The sequence below is a fragment of the Lampetra planeri genome, chromosome 4 (assembly GCF_965212315.1).
Source record: "Lampetra planeri chromosome 4, kcLamPlan1.2.h2, whole genome shotgun sequence".
Taxonomy (NCBI): domain Eukaryota; kingdom Metazoa; phylum Chordata; class Hyperoartia; order Petromyzontiformes; family Petromyzontidae; genus Lampetra; species Lampetra planeri.
Genome location: NC_136110.1, coordinates 12,592,627 through 12,610,601, shown reverse-complemented (window position 1 = coordinate 12,610,601; position 17,975 = coordinate 12,592,627). Strand labels below are relative to the sequence as shown.

At 50.5% G+C, this 17,975-nt stretch overlaps 1 protein-coding gene across 6 annotated transcripts in view; it reads right to left on the bottom strand.

Moving 5' to 3' along the window:
* Window positions 1-17,975, bottom strand: part of LOC144717707 (regulator of G-protein signaling 14-like) — a 144,382-nt gene that overhangs the window by 72,036 nt on the left and 54,371 nt on the right. For 2 of the 6 annotated variants that reach the window (XM_078593281.1, XM_078593283.1), the window contains exon 1: window positions 15,655-16,017. The exons of 2 other annotated variants lie outside the window; for them this stretch is intronic. In XM_078593281.1, the coding sequence (XP_078449407.1) occupies window positions 15,655-15,705 (51 nt within the window). In that variant the 5' untranslated portion in view covers window positions 15,706-16,017. Of the gene's footprint in view, window positions 1-15,654; window positions 16,018-17,975 lie in introns of those variants that run through there. 2 more of the 6 variants (XM_078593287.1, XM_078593289.1) reach the window with 1 other exon arrangement.

Below are 17,975 nucleotides of genomic sequence, written 5' to 3'. Positions count from 1 at the left end.
CGGGGTCCTCCGGTTGTTTATAAAAGTATTCGGCTGCTATGAATTTCCACGCGATGATGAGCCACTTCGTATGAGCTATCATTTGTGATGGCCAGGTCGTTTCTGAAAAAGAGCGACGTAGCTAATTTCAGCCTTACCTGGTAAATAAAAATTGTTTTGCCTCTAGTTTAGAGTGTCGTCACGAGTGGCCGCTCAGGGTCTCCTCTGCGGAGGTGGCCATGCATCTCCGAGTCTGTCCGGCCGCCTCTGCTTGGATCCGGCCTGGAGATCCACCCCCGGCGAGACGCATCAGGCGCGCGGCCTCTCGAACAGCGTAAACAAAACGCGTGCCGCGGAATTTCCTTCCGTCTGTTTTGTATACGCCGGCTTACCCACGGTCACGGACCAGAGATTGTCCACGTCCATTCGGTTTCAAAGTCCCGACGACCCAATCAACCCGTGTCCCACCTGAACGTGTCGGTTCTCGGAAGCTTTAGTGACCCTGAATCCACATTTAACTCGAGCAACAACGCAGGCCCATGGCCATACACGACGTGCTGAGCAGTCTATTGCACAAGCGCACATGACGTCCCGGAGGTACACAAAAATACAAAACAAAGTCAAAGGTCCCCCGTATAGACTTAACAGACTGTTGGGGCCAAGTGCTGTTAACAAGGACCTACGAAGGCCGGCATGGTACACGCCCGGCCACCTTTGTCTCCCCAGTAGTAATGTTTACACATTGAACCAGATAATCATTCGAGGCCGAATCGACCTAGGGGACGCCTAGGACTGCTTCAGATAATCGTCACTAGTGTTGGTGGCCGTGAGCGGGAATCGAACTCGGGTTGACTGGTTTGTAGTGCAGCATAGCGCTAATCGTTGCACTACTGCTCACACACAAGACAAAGATCCCCCTGTAGCTTGAACAGACTGTTTGGGCAAGTGCTGTTGTGCGTTGAGATACGGTTCTAATGCCGACACACACACTCACGTTTCCATACCACTTGTGCTCACCATTCACCATCAAACAGCAGCGAATAGAGCTGCTTCTACAACTTGCAAATACTGAACACGTGATTCAGTATTGGGGTGGATACCTACAGGAGAGATATACATTCTGAAGACATGAGAGAGAGATGGGAAAGAGATGCTTTTTCAAGACAGAAGAGAGGATAGGGATGTGCGTTATGAAGATGCGGCAGAGATTGGAGAGAGACACACGAGTAAAGGACGTGACATATGCACAGTGAAACTTCTCTCGTGTTACACAGGGGCTCTATGGGCACATCTTGTTATCCGCATCAACCTATGCATTTCACTCTTTCTATCCGAGCAGTCGAGTGCGATCGCTCCGATTGGATGAGCGGAGCGCCTCCAGGAGACCACTTGCTAGAGGCTCATCCATGCGAGGGCTTAGATGAGGTGGCACTCATTACACACAAAGTGCCTGCCACAAATGAACCACACAAATCCTCGCTGATCTCGTCAAGGAGCATAAACCATCACCACGCGAACTCCGGTCATCCTCACGGCAGCGGCGGCTTTTGACTCACCATCGAACAAAGACGGTCGCCGCGTCGCGGCGCTTTCGTATGCGCTTCTGCGTCCGTCTGGAACGCTCTTCTTTCCGATATTAGGAAGCCGCTGGAGCTATGCACTTTTAAATCATGCAGATTGAAAACTAATTTCGTTAGAAATGCATTTTGTGTTTAGTTTGTTGCCCTTCCTAAGCACCTTCAATTAGCACGGTTGGCTACGTATGGTGCAAAAGAAGTTTAACATGCATACATACAAGAGGGTGAATCGCCACCATTTGCGGGTCACTTCCTCGTATCCGCACAAAAAGGCTCGCAAGAATAATAGGATGATGTTGCCTCTAGTTCTGGGTTAGTTCCTCTCGACTGGGATATGCAGATGAAATTGCTGCCACATCTTTCCTCTTATTCGCAAGAAGGCTCGGAGTAATGGGGGACATGTAGTGCACGGGCAACCGGAAGCAGGTCCCTATATCTCTAATAGTGCATGGATAATAGGGCGTGCGGATAACAGAAAGCCCAAAGAAAGGAGTCTCACTCCACAGAGGTGAGATCGCACAGACACAGCGACGCTACCGACTGAGGGTGACGGTTCCACCCCAAGATGCCCCCCCCCCCCCCCCGTGTAACCTCCCCACTCCCCACGCGGCCGTAGCAGCGACACGCAGCGCAAAGCGATTCGCTTGAGCATTCCACACGGCCACGCGGAATAACGGGTGGAGGTGATATCACCGTGCAGGAAAATCACGTCTCTCCTGGTGTCAATTGTTTTCAGCCTATGAACCATTTGGCACCGAGAAGGGGGCCGATACCGGCTGCGCCCAATCCCCTAGGAGAGCATTCGGTGCACCCCGACTCATGAGTCAACCTCACTACGAAGAGTGCCCCCCTACTGTGCCAACTCGCTGCATTGTATCCGCCCGACGCTCCGCTCGTTGCTGTGAGCGTCTGCTCCTCTGCCATTCGTTGTTGCTGGAGGGCAACTGCCTCCAAACTGCCCAGTTGCCTCACAGTGCACCTAGCCTGGCACTGCCCAGTCGCGTCCTTCACCAGCCTCCTCCATAGAACGTGCACACGTTGTGTGCTGTAACAACACAGGGGATGGCTCCCGGACAGCTGGCACTCGATACGGTCCATCGGGATGCTGTGGAAGGTGGCGGGCAGCCTTCACGCGGCCCACTCTGATGAGTGACAAATCACGGCGAATGCCATCAATGCGGCGACCAAACATCGATCATCAATCTTCCGGTCTCTCTAAACCATTGGCATTGAGAGCAGCTGATACCGGCCGCGCCCAATCCCCTAGGAGGGCATTGCTCTGCATCGATGTCAGCCAATACATAAGAAGAAGAAGAATCTCACACAGGTCGCTCTCTAGCGGATAATATCACCCGCAGGTTCCCCAATCACCACCCACGACTGGCAGACTAATGCCACGAGTCACTCGCACGAAGCTCATGGCCCACCCTACCGGCCTTTGGCAAGTCCACTCAGCTCCACATCCTCCCGTAGCGCGTCAGCGCAGAGTCTGTCCTGACCCCCGTTGCTCTCGTAAACTCTTAGCCGGTGCTTTTTGTCTCCATTAACCGTAAAATACTCTGATAATATTGTGAGTGGCGTGTTAAAGAATTGGAATAATTGGCAATCGGTTCCTCCCGGCAGATAAAACGAGCTGTGGACAGGAGCCGGGAGGTTTTGTCGCGTTTGCAAATCTGAAACCCTTACATCACATTCATCGGCGAGGTCTTGTTATCCGGACATGGGGCTAGACAATCCCCCGTGCTCAGTACAAAAGACCACCTCATTATAAACTGCTACTCCCAACTGCATTCACCATCCGCGCCCCCCCCCCCCCTGGTTAATATTCCGAAAATATGAATAAAGCAGACTACAAATGCTGCCTTTTAATCAAGGAACGAAATGACTTTCATGGCCACAATAAGCCAATACTGTAGCTTTCATACAGATGTTCTAGACCGAACCAAAAAGTGATAATTAACCACTACAGCCCAACTCAAACAACGCACACTCTTGTATGCGTTGCTGTGAAGCATTATGAGTCAGGGAAGATACATGTTAGCTCAGTTTAATACATAGGGTTTCGCGTCCAAAAGTATCCATAATAGAGGTTATGGATATAAATATATAAATAGCGCGTGAATTAAAATATATAAATAAATTGCAACTTTCACGATTTAACCCAAAAACGCCTCTATTATGAAAAAAATATTCGTTCTTACCCATAATGCTCCACAGCAATGCATCATGGGCATTGTGTGTGCAATAAACTTGTGTTGCTTTGTGCATTAAACGGTGCCCCATAAATTGTATGGTGTAGTCTGCACCAAATAGCATGCGGGTAATTATGCAGCATTTGTTTAACGAGCCTGGCTCTGCTGATGAGACCCAAAAGGTCGAACCCCATCCAAAGTGTGCCAAAGTGCGCTCAAATAGATGCAGCAGGATTACTTTTGTCTGGAAAGACAGGAGGCCGATGGACTCAAAAATATGTTGCATTTGGAGACAAAGAGAGTGGTTACGCTCTTAAGTCAAGGAACAGAGTTTTCACAATTTTATAGCCTTAAACTGTCCCCAGAAATGTAATTATATTCAATGAACGTGGATGATTAAAGTCTTAAACGCCAAGCGGACTAAGTGTACAAGCCGCTCGCTGTTCGCACCCAAAGGAAACTGCAACTCATGGCCGTAGAGCCCGACAGCTTTTAACAGCTCCGTCAATCGATGCCGATGCAGGTGAAAGGTCGCGGGGCTTGAACTTCAAAACCACAAACTCGAGCTGCTACCTGACCAGGGCCAAATGGTCCAACTATTCTGGGAGAGTAAACATTAAACGGCACTCTCACCAAACAGATCTCATTAGGGGGCTAAAAACAGATTTTTTTTTCTCTTCCCGTCTCTACACGCGGAGTGCTACGTGCGTGCGTCGGAGGAAAACTGCAAAAAGCACATTTTTTACGGAGCCGACGTCTATGGTGAACGTTTTCCAACGGCACGAGCGCCAATTCCGTATCGGGCAGGAGGAGCAAAACACGGGAGAAAAAAAATGAATAATTGTTTCGCGAGTTCATTTCAGGAGAGGCCCACGGTGAGAACTGCGAACCGTCGCCGCGCACGATCCAGAGCAGGAGGCACGAACACGATAAAAATAACGCGTCCACATTTAGACAGCACCGGTTCTCCCCTTTCCCCCCCTCCCATTACGCTGAGTAAATATTGTCTCCCCAACTCAATACAGTGGCACGCATTTCCGACCACTTTGCTGGCGCATATTCCCGCGCTGCGATTGGCCCGGAGCGACGCCGGGTGCTGGGTTTGAGACGCCAAACATTTGGTGTCCAGGGCCCTTTCCGCGCCGCCGGGAGCGCCTCCTGGCAGAGGGGTGCGGTGGGAATGCGGCTGTCGGTGATGACAAGTGCGATCGTGATGTCGGAGAGTTGGCACGCCACGGCGACATTCCCACTCTCCCAGTCGCAATGCCCCGTCGTTCACTTCCATCAGACGAGGCTGGCCACGCGTGGACACGCACGAGCTCCGCTTCGATGTTGTACGCACGGTTGCGTGCGTGTGTGTTGAACTTCGTTCGCACCATACGTAGCCAGCCTTGCTAATCGGAGGTGCGAGGGAAGGTCAACAAACTAAACATAAAATGCGGTTCTAAATAAATTAGTTTTTCAATCGAAAATTTATAAGTGGATAGCTCTCAGTGGCTTGCTAATGTAACAACTTATAGCGTACTCATATACAGACAGAAACTGACACCCGGACAGACATTAATCATAATAAAAACAATTTGTGACGCGCGCAAATGTGGTGATCGTTGTTATCCGATCGCGGAATCGGAGCGCCCAGGACCATGGCTGCGTCTGGACGGAGCGGCCGATTTGAGCGCTTCGCGTGCAGAACTGGAGAGAGCTCCCAATAACGGGACGCATCCATGGTGGAAACGATTAACTATTTTTAAAACGATGTTTTACTTTATCAGGTAAGGCCCCGCTGAGCTGCGAAGCAGCCTGGCTGTCACAAACGATAGCTCAGACGAAGTGGCTTAATCGCGTGGACATTTATCATAGCCAGATACTCTAACACGCGTGATGTTGGTTCTAAATGTGGAGGGGAAAACCGGAGGACCCGGAGAAAAATCCACGCGACATCGGGGAGAGAGAGACACGCAAACTCCAAATATACAGCGGGTGCCAGGGTCGAAGATCAAACCCACGACCTCCTGTATACCAGGAGAAGTAGTTCACATCTCGCCACCATGGTGCCCCTAATTAGCAAAGCGACCATGACATGTGTGTTTTGAAGATACGTAGATGTTATCTAAACATGCATAAACACACCTCTCTGCTGCGTTTGCCTATACGACTAAAATACGTATATATATTTTTTTAAGTTATCAAAGAGTATACCGTATGCATTTTATTTGCCATGTGGGGATACAGAGGGCTGCTTAAATGCTACTATCCATGATGCTCCACAAGTACGCACACAAGTGTATTTACTGGAGGGTGGTGTGTCTCGTACACATCTGGAGAAAGTGAAGATTCTTAACATAAATAACTAACACGCTACACGTGGTGGAAATTCATCAATATTCATCCACTTGTGCCATGCACGGCATGAATATTAATGAGCTGTGGGCACGAACATCAGTGTGAAGCACCTCGAGACGAGACTGGCAGAGACAATCCTCGTGAATTTTAATGAGCTCACAGAGCCAGTTCCGACATGCAAGGGAGATGCATCGTTAAAATAAAACCGTTTTGCGATGCCAATTAGACAAGTTCAATACTCAGTTGCACGCCGAAGAACGGCCATTGCATGAAAGGTCGCCTATTGATAATGTTTTTCATTTAAGGCCATGGTGTTTTTGATGATTGTGAGTTTTATTTTTGTTATCTGTGCTTTTGCACCACTGCCAATGCTACAGAAGCATCACCACCGGATACAGCCGTTTGTTTTTTGAGACAACTTAGCATTGCGTTAGCGACAACACGAATCAAAAATAGAAGAAAAATCATGCGTGCGCATGGATCTTGTAATGCTTTTCAACACGCGTTTGTCATGGGAGGTATTAAATAAAACTCCACGAAACGTGCATTGGCTGCTGCGAGATATGAATCAGAAACACAGACATGAATGAAGAACGTGGAAATGGATCACAGAAAGGAAAGTTGACGAAAAGAGAAATGGAACGTTGAAGAAAGTGTTCGTGGAGCAGCAGAGGTGCAAGGCTTGAAATGTACACTGAGAGTCAGGAGGAGGAGCACATGGGTGAGAGAACGTGCACCAGGGTACAGACTTCATTCTGAGTCTCTCCAGAGGACGATGACCGCTTACGTTCCAAAACGTCGTTACTCATCCTCGTTGGTTGCACCGTGAATACGCTCCGCTCTGCACACCCCGTGCGCGCGATCGTGGCCGGCAACAGATCCCCACGCAAGCGCGATGCCCAAGCAGACTCGGCTAAATGTGGACACTTATCACGCGCTGGGTCGTCAGGGCCGCACTATGACATGCCGGGGCCCGAGAGCTATATCAAGCCGAGGGTGCGTAAATCGAGGAATGGCTGTGTAGTTTTGTCATTTCGGAATGAAAATAACCGATTTAGAGAGTCGTTTTTTTCCCATATCTCCACAGTTACTGTCAAACTTGGAGCTTCGTATTATGATAATGTTTTCGTATTTAGAGGCCCCTCACAATGTGAGGCCCTAAGTTGTATCTATGCTTAGCTGAGGCCTAAATCCGGTCACTGGCTGCCATGGAGGCTAATAGGTAAAAAAACAGACAAAAGTGTGTTTCTCCATGTGAAAAATAGAACCACATGTGAATTGGTCAGTCGACCGGTCATCTGAAAGAGCATTTTTTGTTCAGCAGCAGTTTTTATTTCAGTCTTTAAAAATAAACATCCGTATTTCCAATTGCGCTGCTCGTATAACTTCAGGAAACGAAGTATCCGTCTGGTTACTTCACACTGCAGCGCAACCCCTCTTAGATCCCTTCAAGTGACCCGTCTCCACACTGCATGAATAAGCAGACACGCATTTATGTTGAACGTCTTTCTCTTAGTACGTAGCCAACCGTGCTAATCGGAGGTGCGGCAGAAGGACAACATCACAACATATCCGTCCACCCGGTCGGGGCAAAACACTCTCCTACCCACCCTGCCACTGAGGGGAGTAATGTTCATCATGGGACATTCAAACTGATAATTTTGAATTGTCAGAGGTAGAATTTCGCCACGTTGAGGTATAGAGCCAAATTTAAGGTTTAAGGTTTTTTTTTATGTATAAAATTTACTTTAGTCATTGGTAACTTGGCTGGGACCATCAACGCACTCCAACTGAGAGCTCGGTTCAATCACGGCTTGGCTGGAACCTGGATTTGAACTCCAAGAACTCAGCGGTGCTCGGCTCAGCGCTCCCACCTCTGAGCCACCGCTCTTTCAAGCAGAACTTGTTTAAACAGACAGCAGCAGCAGCAACAACAACAACAACAGCAGCAGCAGCAGCAGCAACAACAGCAGCAGCAGCAACAACAGCAACAGCAGCAGCAGCAACAACAACAGCAGCAACAACAACAACAGCAGCAGCAGCAGCAACAACAACAGCAGCAGCAACAACAGCAGCAGCAGCAGCAACAACAACAACAAAAACCCTGGACTGGTTTCAACTGCAGTAGAGTGTTATCAGCAGTGAGACTTTGTCAAACACACGCAGGTCGTTCAATGGAAAAACATTGAAGTTCATAAATACAGTGCAGAGCGTGGTGCCAGAATTATTTATTTAGACTGCAGGAGGAATCCGATGAGCTATGAAGCTCTTTTTCATAGATGCCCAGTCGGGGCGGGAAAGAACGTTACAACAACAAATACAAAAAAACATGAGAGCAGTGAAAAGTGTAAACAAATCACCCAAACACATTCAAATAAAACTATACCATCTCCATCCTACCAGGCAAAGCCCACTAAGTTATTAACTTAATTTTCAGAATCGACCGGGCCAACAAATGATAGCTCAACAAAGTGGCTCATCATTTGGGCATTTATCGTACCAAAATAATCTAAAAAATCTTAATGCAGGATCCTAAATGTGGAGGGAAAATACAGAAAACCCGGATAAAAAATCCACGCGACCATGGGGAGAGAGACACGTAAACTCCAAATATACAGCAGGCGTCAGGGTCGAGATCGAACCTACAACCTCCTGTACACCAGGCGAGGGGATGGTGGGTGAAACAACGATGCATCTTGGAAGAAAAAAATAATAGGTCACGACGTTTCGATCGCAATACAAGCGACCGTCTTCAGGTGAGAGAGAGAAAGCTACTGAAACAAGGTCTCATGTCGGCTTGAGATGGGTGCATGTCTAACGTGCTGGAGCTGCAGCATTTTTCTAATTATTCTTTGAGGCATCATAAATTATTGATATACATTCATATAACACGCATAATGTACAGGTTCGATTCCTAGATAAGATAAGAATTATTTTTTTGGAAAAATGCATACAATTCATTAACTCTTTACTAATGTGCGTTACCTAACATTGCCAAGCACCGAATCGTTTCCTGAGACTGGGAGTCATACCCATGGAAATCTGCGCGTTACGCAATGTCACTTGGGGACGTATCCCAGCGTCTCGCTGCTCAGAGGCCCTGAGTGGTGGGCACGATGCCACGTCCACAATTAGCATCACTTCCATCCGCATCCGTTTTCTCTCTGCTATTAAGAGCCACTGTTTGTTAATTGTCCACGCAAGTGTTCTATAGATGAATACGTAAACACATCTCTCAGGCAAATATCTGGGTTTTTAATTGATGTGAGTTCTTCCAAAAAATATTCTGCATTTTTATTTTTTATGGTGGGATTTGCTCTCAGTTCTACTGCACATATTTAAACAACATTTATTCATACTGTATTAAATCAATAAACTGTATTCAATCAATAAAACTGTATTCAATCAATACAACAATATTCAATCAATACAACTGTATTCAATCGACAAAACTGTATTCAATAAATACAACTGTATTCAATCGAAACAACTATTCAATCGATACAACTGTATCCAATCAATACAACTGTATTCAATCGATAAAACTCTATTCAATTGATAATTCACAGTTCAGCGACCTTTGTCAATCTACTTCTGGGCAAACGCCTCCCCGCGCTGTGTTGGTCACATGGCTTGTCTGACCATACTTCACCAAGCTGGTGAGTGAGGGTTGGTAGTCAGGACAGATTCAGAAATCGCTCGCCACTGACTCTTGATGTGGCTGGTACCTGAACTCAACAAGATTGCTGGGCACACTGTGCAATGCACTCATCACTCGATTTCTGATTTCAGCAATAGAACAAAAGAGGGAAAATGACACAATATGGACTCAATTTAAGGAAAATGCGGTTCAAGAACGGAAATTAAAATGGAGATTAACAAAAAAAAATCCTGCTTAATGCTACAGACCAGAAGCATACGGAGTCAAAACATAAAGTAAAAAAAAACAGGGCACAAGCCCGAGTTATGACCAGAGGTACCAGAATCAGAACAACCCAAACAGATTGTTTGTTGTTTGTTTCCCCATGCTGAGGTATCGCTCAGGAGAACAGCAGGCACCACATATCCACCAGGGCCACAACCGCAGACAGCATTCCTCTGGGGGTCTGTGAACTACGCAACGTCCGTTCGTCGTAAAGCCAACATCGAGTGTCTTCTGCGAGAGACTAATCCTGGCATAGAAATATAGAATTTCCACTACTCGCTTAGGACAACCCTTATAAGATGTGCACCACCCATTTTTATTTTAATAGAAGCAGATCACTTATTGGTCCACCGCACAACCGAGCCACGCCTGGGTTGTGACAAGGCAGTCTGGGCTGGCACAGCAGGCTCCAGGTGTTGTATTTTTCCACTGCAGAGGCTGAGCCGAGCCAGGCCGCTGACGTCACACCCGCAGCGAATGAGCCGACACGGTGAGGCCACATCCTCGCGGCGTGCTGACCGACATGACACGCAATAAAAACGCGCCGTGAACCCTGCCCCTGGCCCTGCTTGGCCCCAAGCCAGATTGGGATGATGTCTTGCGTGGCCAACGTATTGCTGGTTTGGTTCTTGGCTCGGCACGGCAAATAGCCAGTGGGGGGAGAAAAATAAATCAACCGTACCATGAGGTCCCCACGCTGGCTGGGCCCAGAAGCACCAGTGGGGAACAGAGTAACGCGTCCTCTGTACGCAACGTATCGCGCGAGACCTTTCGTTATAAGAATAAAAAAGCCGCACGTCATTCAGAGAAAAAAACGAAATGTTCAACGTCGTAGAGAACGATGCTGGGCAAATAAGAGACTGCCACCGCTAATCGAGGCGAGTGTTCGCTCAGCAGCAAGCGGAATACGCTCCTCGGTGTGCCTCTCAACCACCCTCGGTCACCCCCTCCCGCCTCCCGCCTTCATAAACGGGCGCACTAATAACCACACTGACTCATCTCGGAGGGGGGGGGGGGCAACACACACGGGTTTTGTGTGCTAAGGTGCATGGGGAACTGGACTAGGAAACATCCCATAAATGCATTTATCAATGAGGCTCTTATGTCCTCGCTGAATAACACTCCATACCACGGCCGAGGTGTCTAATTAGCCAACGTTGTCTTGACAACCCAACAGGGAGAAGGCGAAAGAGAAGAGAGGGAAAGAGACAGAGAAGGAAATAAGAGACAGAGGTTGTTCATCCATACACAGAGAAGTGGTCACGTTGCAATCGAAAATTTCCATTTATTTTTCTGGTTCAAACAACCAGAGCACACACTTCTTTCTTTCGTGCGGCTGCTGATGCAGATGCAGAGCTACGAACACAATTTAACATTCAGGTGGTCAAGCCGGATAACCTCGTCGGGACATTGCGTCGTAATATGCTGTGCGGTCTGTTCTGTATGACCACAGTCGCACGCTACTAGACAGTTTTTATACTTTACATTTGTGCTGCATCAGGTTTCTGAATCTGTCTGCTTTGGTTTGTGCAGTGGATGCGGTTCAGGGTGGACCATGAGCTGCTTCGTGGAAGATCAAAGCCTAGGATCTTCTGCGTTGGGTCTTTCACAAGGGCACAAACCCAACAAAGTGGGACGATGGCCGGGACTGTGAGACAACTATGGAACGGAGGTGACGAGCGAGGAGGCCGCTCATCGGAGGAGACGCCAGCGCTCATCGGCGAGCGATCGCTGGCTCGCAGCGCAAACGAGAGTCCAGGGGCATGGCTCACGTCCATCACCGCTTCTGAACCAGCAGCTGTAATTCCACGTTCGTATGGTGGGGGCAAGTCAGTTCTTGTGATAATTCCTGTATGATTTCTGTACTGGCAATTTAAATAATCGGCCAATTTTTATTGTTCATTAGCTGTTACGTTTTTTAGTTTCCACGTAAAATTTTACTCACTGCCCGTTCGATCCCGGTTCCCCCTTCAACAGCTGCCCTCGGTGCGCACAACTCTGCGAGGACATATCTATTGCTGTGTCCCTCCCATTTCCAGTTGCGAATTTTGTTTACAAAAAACTTCTTGTACTGTCCACGACCTTGACCTTCGTTTGCTCTTTTTTTTTATCCCGGGACCACCTTTGAAAGTCACCTCATGTGCAGCAGCCGCGAGACGCGGATTATCACACCACGGCGACCGTGGGGTCCTTCGTCCAGCAGTGCATCGAACGTGGCCAAGTGATATTTTGAAATGTACCTATTTTCGATGAGAAAACGTGTTGTGCATTTGTGTCATTCCTTCACATAAAGTCCTGGTCACAAAAGCAAAGTTTGTGGGGACTAATAGCCATTTTCTATACTTTTGAAGCATAAGGAATTAGAAAATAACACTTACTACCCAGGAACAAAAAAATCGTGTTACATAGCGATATATAATGATCGAGAGCCGTTAATATGTCGAGGCTCAGCTTCTCTGCGTCTTGACCACAAGTCCACATTGCATTATTCACTGTTACAAAGCTGAAAGACGTCACGCGTCCCCGCACAGCTCGCACTGAAGAACCACGGTCAGTGTAAAGGGCTGCGCAGGTAATTGAATCTGGCGTTAGGCCACGTGCCACCGCATGTTACAGCAAACCACCATTCAGCACAGCCCTTCCGAGCTTTCACCTGCGCTGTTACAAAACCCCATATTCAAAGTGATGCTCGTCGCTTTATTTCAAGTTTGTAACAGGTAACAGGTAAAGGCGCAGCCCCGTAATTGCCTGCTCACACCGCTGCTGTCGGCTAGATGTTAACTACCTCGCCTGGTACACAGGTCGTCATGGGTTCGATCCCAACCCTGCCGCCTCCTGCTGTACATCTGGAGTTTGCGTGTTCGCCGCCGGGTCCTCCGGTTTTTCCTTCCACATTTAGAATCAACATCACGCGTTTAAGCGTATTTGACTGCTATACGTTTCCACACGATAAGCCACTTTCGTTGACCTATCATTTGTGGTGGCCAGGTCGCTTCTGAGAAAGCACTACGTAGCTCAGTGGGCCTGACCTGGTAACGATAAAACATCGTTTTGTTTTAGCTCTAGAGAGCCCCTGTGGAGTGGCCTCCCCTCTTCAATGGTGACCAGAATTCTCGTAAGATGTGCGAGTACGTGAACTCTACCCCCACCACACGCCACCGTCGCACGCTCCTGCTGTGCCCACTCATGCTGCCGGGCGGGTGGAGGCGGTGGGGATTCGAGAAACTCGCCCCGTGGCTTACAACCTCCGCGAGCGCCGCGGGCGAGCGGTGCGATCGAATGGAACCGGCGGCCACCCTGAATTACAAGTCCGGTGCGCTGAACCGCCGCCCCACGGCAGCGTCAAAATACGACGAAGGAGACATCGCGGTGACACGCCATTCTCGCTACTCACGGTCCCCGCTATCTGGCTTGACCACCTGAATGCGAAATTGCGGTCGTCTGCTCTGCGTCCACATCAGCAGCCATACGAAAGAAGAAGATGTAAAAGAGGAAGACGGTGCAAAATAAGATGAAAATGCCAATAATCAGCTAATTGATAAGAGGGCCTTGCCGTGCTGCCATGTGGACTGATGGCCACACCGCGACCACGCCGCCCAGTGCGGGGGGGGGGGGAGGAGGGGGGTTCAAGGTTCAAACGTCGCTCGCCAAAGATGCTCGTGGCGGCGGCGGCTCCGAATCGAGCCGCGATGGCGCACTCTGGGCGGCGCGCAAGCGAGCGGGGGGCCACTCCGGGTGGCAGCGGCGCTCGCTCTGCATCGCTTGTGCCCAATGGGGAGCTGAACGAACGGAGCCGCAACACAGCCTGGCCTCATCTCCACGGGTGTACATTATTATTCATGAGACAAATGGGGCACTTTGCCATTGTTGAGTACAGCGATTCCACTCGTTCGGGGGGGGGGGGGCGGGAGGAGGTGAGGGGGGGGGGGCCACTGTTGCACAGTGGAAAGCTTGCGACGTCATGGGTTCTCTTGCAGTAAAATCAACACGACACGAAACCATATGATAAGCAGGATAAAGTTAGGGGTGAACTCGCCACCCTGAAGTCACCAGGCAACACAACCGCCGCGTGCATGCGCGCACACACAGCCTGCAGTACAACACTGTCCACCACATCAGCCCTGCAACAGCCGGCCGCCTGTGTCCTGCACGGTGGTTGCCAATTCGAGCACTACTCAGGCTCAAACCCCACTTAGCTGCCGAGATGTGACGAGACCAGGTGCGTTTTTTGCTCCAAGGCACGACCGCTGTGCTGGACTGTAAATGCAAAGCGCTTTCCTGTTCCACAGAAACTAAAATATTCCTCTGTTCCCTTCCCAGTGTGTGCCCGAATGCATTACTGCACACTTGCCCCTCCCATGCGAAAAAATCTGCATTATGCAAATCGACGATTGTAGAAAACATACAATGAGCTCAAACGCAAATCATTGAGGTTCACCTTCTCGTCAATCCACTGCTGGATGTGTACGTGCGTTGAGCTTCTTTCGCACCGGACGTAGCCAACCGTGCAGCATTAAGGCCGCCCTGAATGCTACCGGTGACGGGAGACGTTTGACGATAATCCACCACGCCGGTCAGTGCAGGGATTGGCCAAGGGGTGGGAGCTCTGGACCGTTTCGGAGATCACTCGCCGCTGATTTGAGCCGTGGCCAGGAGTCGAACTCTGTTCGGCGCGACGTGGCTTCTCGGCAGCGCGGTCCCCGCTTGTTGCAGAGGCACCACGGTTCGAATTCCGGCGGCCGCCCCGGTTAATACTGCGCTGGGCACATTAACCGTAACGAATACGATGTGCCGCCCGCTGTCTTCACTCCGCGTGTTTAAAGATCCCGCCGTTTCAATTGCAAGAGAGCGCGCGCCATTGTGTGCCGGGGAGCGTCACGGTCCAATTTCCCGCAAATTACTCGACTGGAATACGCAGCAGCAGCAGCGGCAGCAGCAATCCCACACCACCCCACACCCCGCCGCACTGCGAAAACTCGGCAGGGACCCTCCTAAAGAAAGCGTGACGAGACTCCAGCGAGGACCCTCCGGGGACAAACGAGCGCAATAATCACAGCGCGACCGCGCCGACCGCCCTGCCACCACTTCACCGCCGAACGTACAAAAAATATGAAAATATATATTTTTTAAATTACGCAGAAGACGAACATTTTAAAGCGGAGTTTCCCTACACAAGGACACATACACATCCGCCCGCACGCTCGTGGCAGCTCCCACGCCGTAGAGGTTTGCGTTGATAATGGAGGTTTTTTTGGGGGGTTAAATCGCGGAGGCATAAATGTTGTGCCGTTAAACCCGCCACCACCCGACAGAGCCAATCGGTGAGGTTCGTCACGTAATCAAAAAAACGTGCCAATTCGTGACGAACCTTACTAATTGGCCGTGTCGGGTGGTTGCGGGGTTTAACGACACGTTCATATCCAACCCAAAAAAACCTCTATTATGGTTAACATTGGTGGCGAGAGCCCCCTGCCACTACTGCGACGTGTTAAACTGCGCTTCACGTTTATTCACGCCGCACGGTCCACCGCACCCGCAAGCGCCGCGGCAATTGTCATGCAGACAGCCCATTGTGGTCCGGGCACCGCCACGGAGGCCATGCGCGCACAGAGAGAGAGAGAGGAGCCGCGGCGCTTACCATCAAACTTTTCCTCCATTGCGTCTTCTTCGCGCCGTCCTTGTGAGCCATTGTGCCACAGCCGTCGGTCCGTGCCCCCCCCCACCTCACCGCTCGTCCCCACTGCCCTCTCTCCGACTGCACCCCCTTTGTCACGCGCGACTCATATTCCCCGCAGCATCCTCCGCACCGTTACCGCCGCTCTCGCTCACTTGCTCTCCTCCTCCTCCCCTCCGAGCCGCTTGGGAAAGAGCGGATGAGCGGGCACACGGGCACGCGCGCACGTACGAGCGGGCGGGCACCTGCGGCGAACGTGCGTGGCAGTGGAAGAGCTCTCGCACGCACGCACTCCGTGTCGACCGAGCAGCCCTCTCTCTGGCAACAGCACCGGCTTGGCGCCACGGGTTGCCGTGACGACGGCCCACATCAGGATGCCGGGGCGCGCACGCCGCGGTCAGTGCGCGCTGCTGATAATAGAGCTGCAGCCACCGCGCTTCCACCCCCCACCACTACCCTCGTACCCCCCCTCTCTCTCCTCCTGCTCTGCAGAGCGCGGGTGGGGCTGGCGATGACATCGGCATTGTAATGTAACGGCCGGGGACGTTTTCCAAGTGAACGCGCGACGGTTTGAGCCAACGTTGCCGCGTGGGTTGGAACCGTCGGACCAACTTTGGCCCAAGGTCGGCCCAAGGTCGGCCCGACGTCGCACGATGACACCGGGGTGGTGGCCCGAGGCGTGGCGAAGGAACAGCGTCGCAGCGTCTTCGGAGAAGGGGGCCCACGGAGGTTTTTGGCAGCAGTGCCGATTTTTGGCTCCAGTTTTTTTTTTTACCAATGAACGCTGTCCCTCCCGCACAATTTTCAGGTTTTGGGTAATATATACACAGCAGTTGATAGAACACGGGTGACGATATTTCGTTTAAGCAATCGGGACAACTGGAATGTGATGATGAGCACGAGTTTGCCAGCGCAACGTCCACCCCTCTTCTTCTTGTCGTACGGCTGCTGATGTCGATGCAGAGCAACGACTACAATTTCACATTCAGGTGGTCAAGCCAGCAGATAACCCTGTCCACCCGATTACATTCGACAAGTGGTCCAGGTCGAACACGATGTCTTTCAATGTCAGTGTCACTCCTGTGCTTGCCGGTGTCTTATGATAATTCAGTTTGGTACTTATTATTTATTTATCCAGAACAGCCACACTGAGTCACATGACTCTTTGTCCAGGAGGGTCCTACACTGGGTTTTTATTTTAAGGCGTTTTCAGCCATACTCTTTGGTTCTTTTGGTAAAGTCACGTGGGTAGAAAAAATAAATAAAAATCACGTTTCGATCGCAACACAAGCAGTCCTCATCAGCCAATGAATGGTCAGTATTTACGGTACTTGTGGAGCACCCGGAGAAAACCCACGTACACGCGCTGGAGGCAACGCTCCATCCCCGTACAAACGGAAACAGATGGCGATTATTCCACCTGCTGTACTGCCATCCTCTGGAAAGTCAGGGTATGGCGCCTCAGATTCGCGCGGTTGGATACGTCCGGTGCGATAGAAGTTCAACATTTGTGCATACATGGCACCTCGACACCCACGGGAAGGAAGTTTCGCAACATCTCTTGCAGCAATCTACCAAGCTCACCCTGCATGGTGCTGGATTGCAGGCTTTCCACGTGCGTAGTCACCACCGCCCGGCTCATGGTGTTGGTGGATCCCTGCCCTACCCCCGGGCAAGGCACGGCACGGAACGACGTGGCCGTCACCGCAAGGGTGCGCGGTGGGTACCACCGCACGCTGCTGCCGGGCACGGGCGCCCTTGGACACGGCTCGTGTTGCAGCAGCAGCAGCAGCGAGTCGTGGACTCTCGTCCATTGGCACAGGACGCGTATCAGAGCGCAAGCGTGTGTACGTGTGTAAGTGGGTTCCCGCGAACCAGGCTGGAGTCGCACGCGTATCAGACATTTGTGTTCTTCGAATCGTACATCTTGTACGTAATGGGCTCATGCGACCACTCTCGCCGCGAGAGGCTTCCTACATTTGCAACAATGTTTAGAAATATTTCATTTTTTGGATTGGGTCCAAGACCTGACATATCGCGAGGGGGTGAATCGTCACGGCCTGGTGTCAGGCCACCCGCTGGCAGCGGCTCCAAACATTTGCCCCACCACCTCACAACTTCCTTATACCGGTTGTATTTTTTTTTCCTTGCATTTTAAAACAGGAGAGCTATAACGCACAGTAGCTACAAGGACACGTACAGTGCGAGATACACAGCGTACGCTGCACGTCGGTACGCGACTCCTCTTCACCATGGCAACGTTGGTACAGCCATTCGAGGATTGA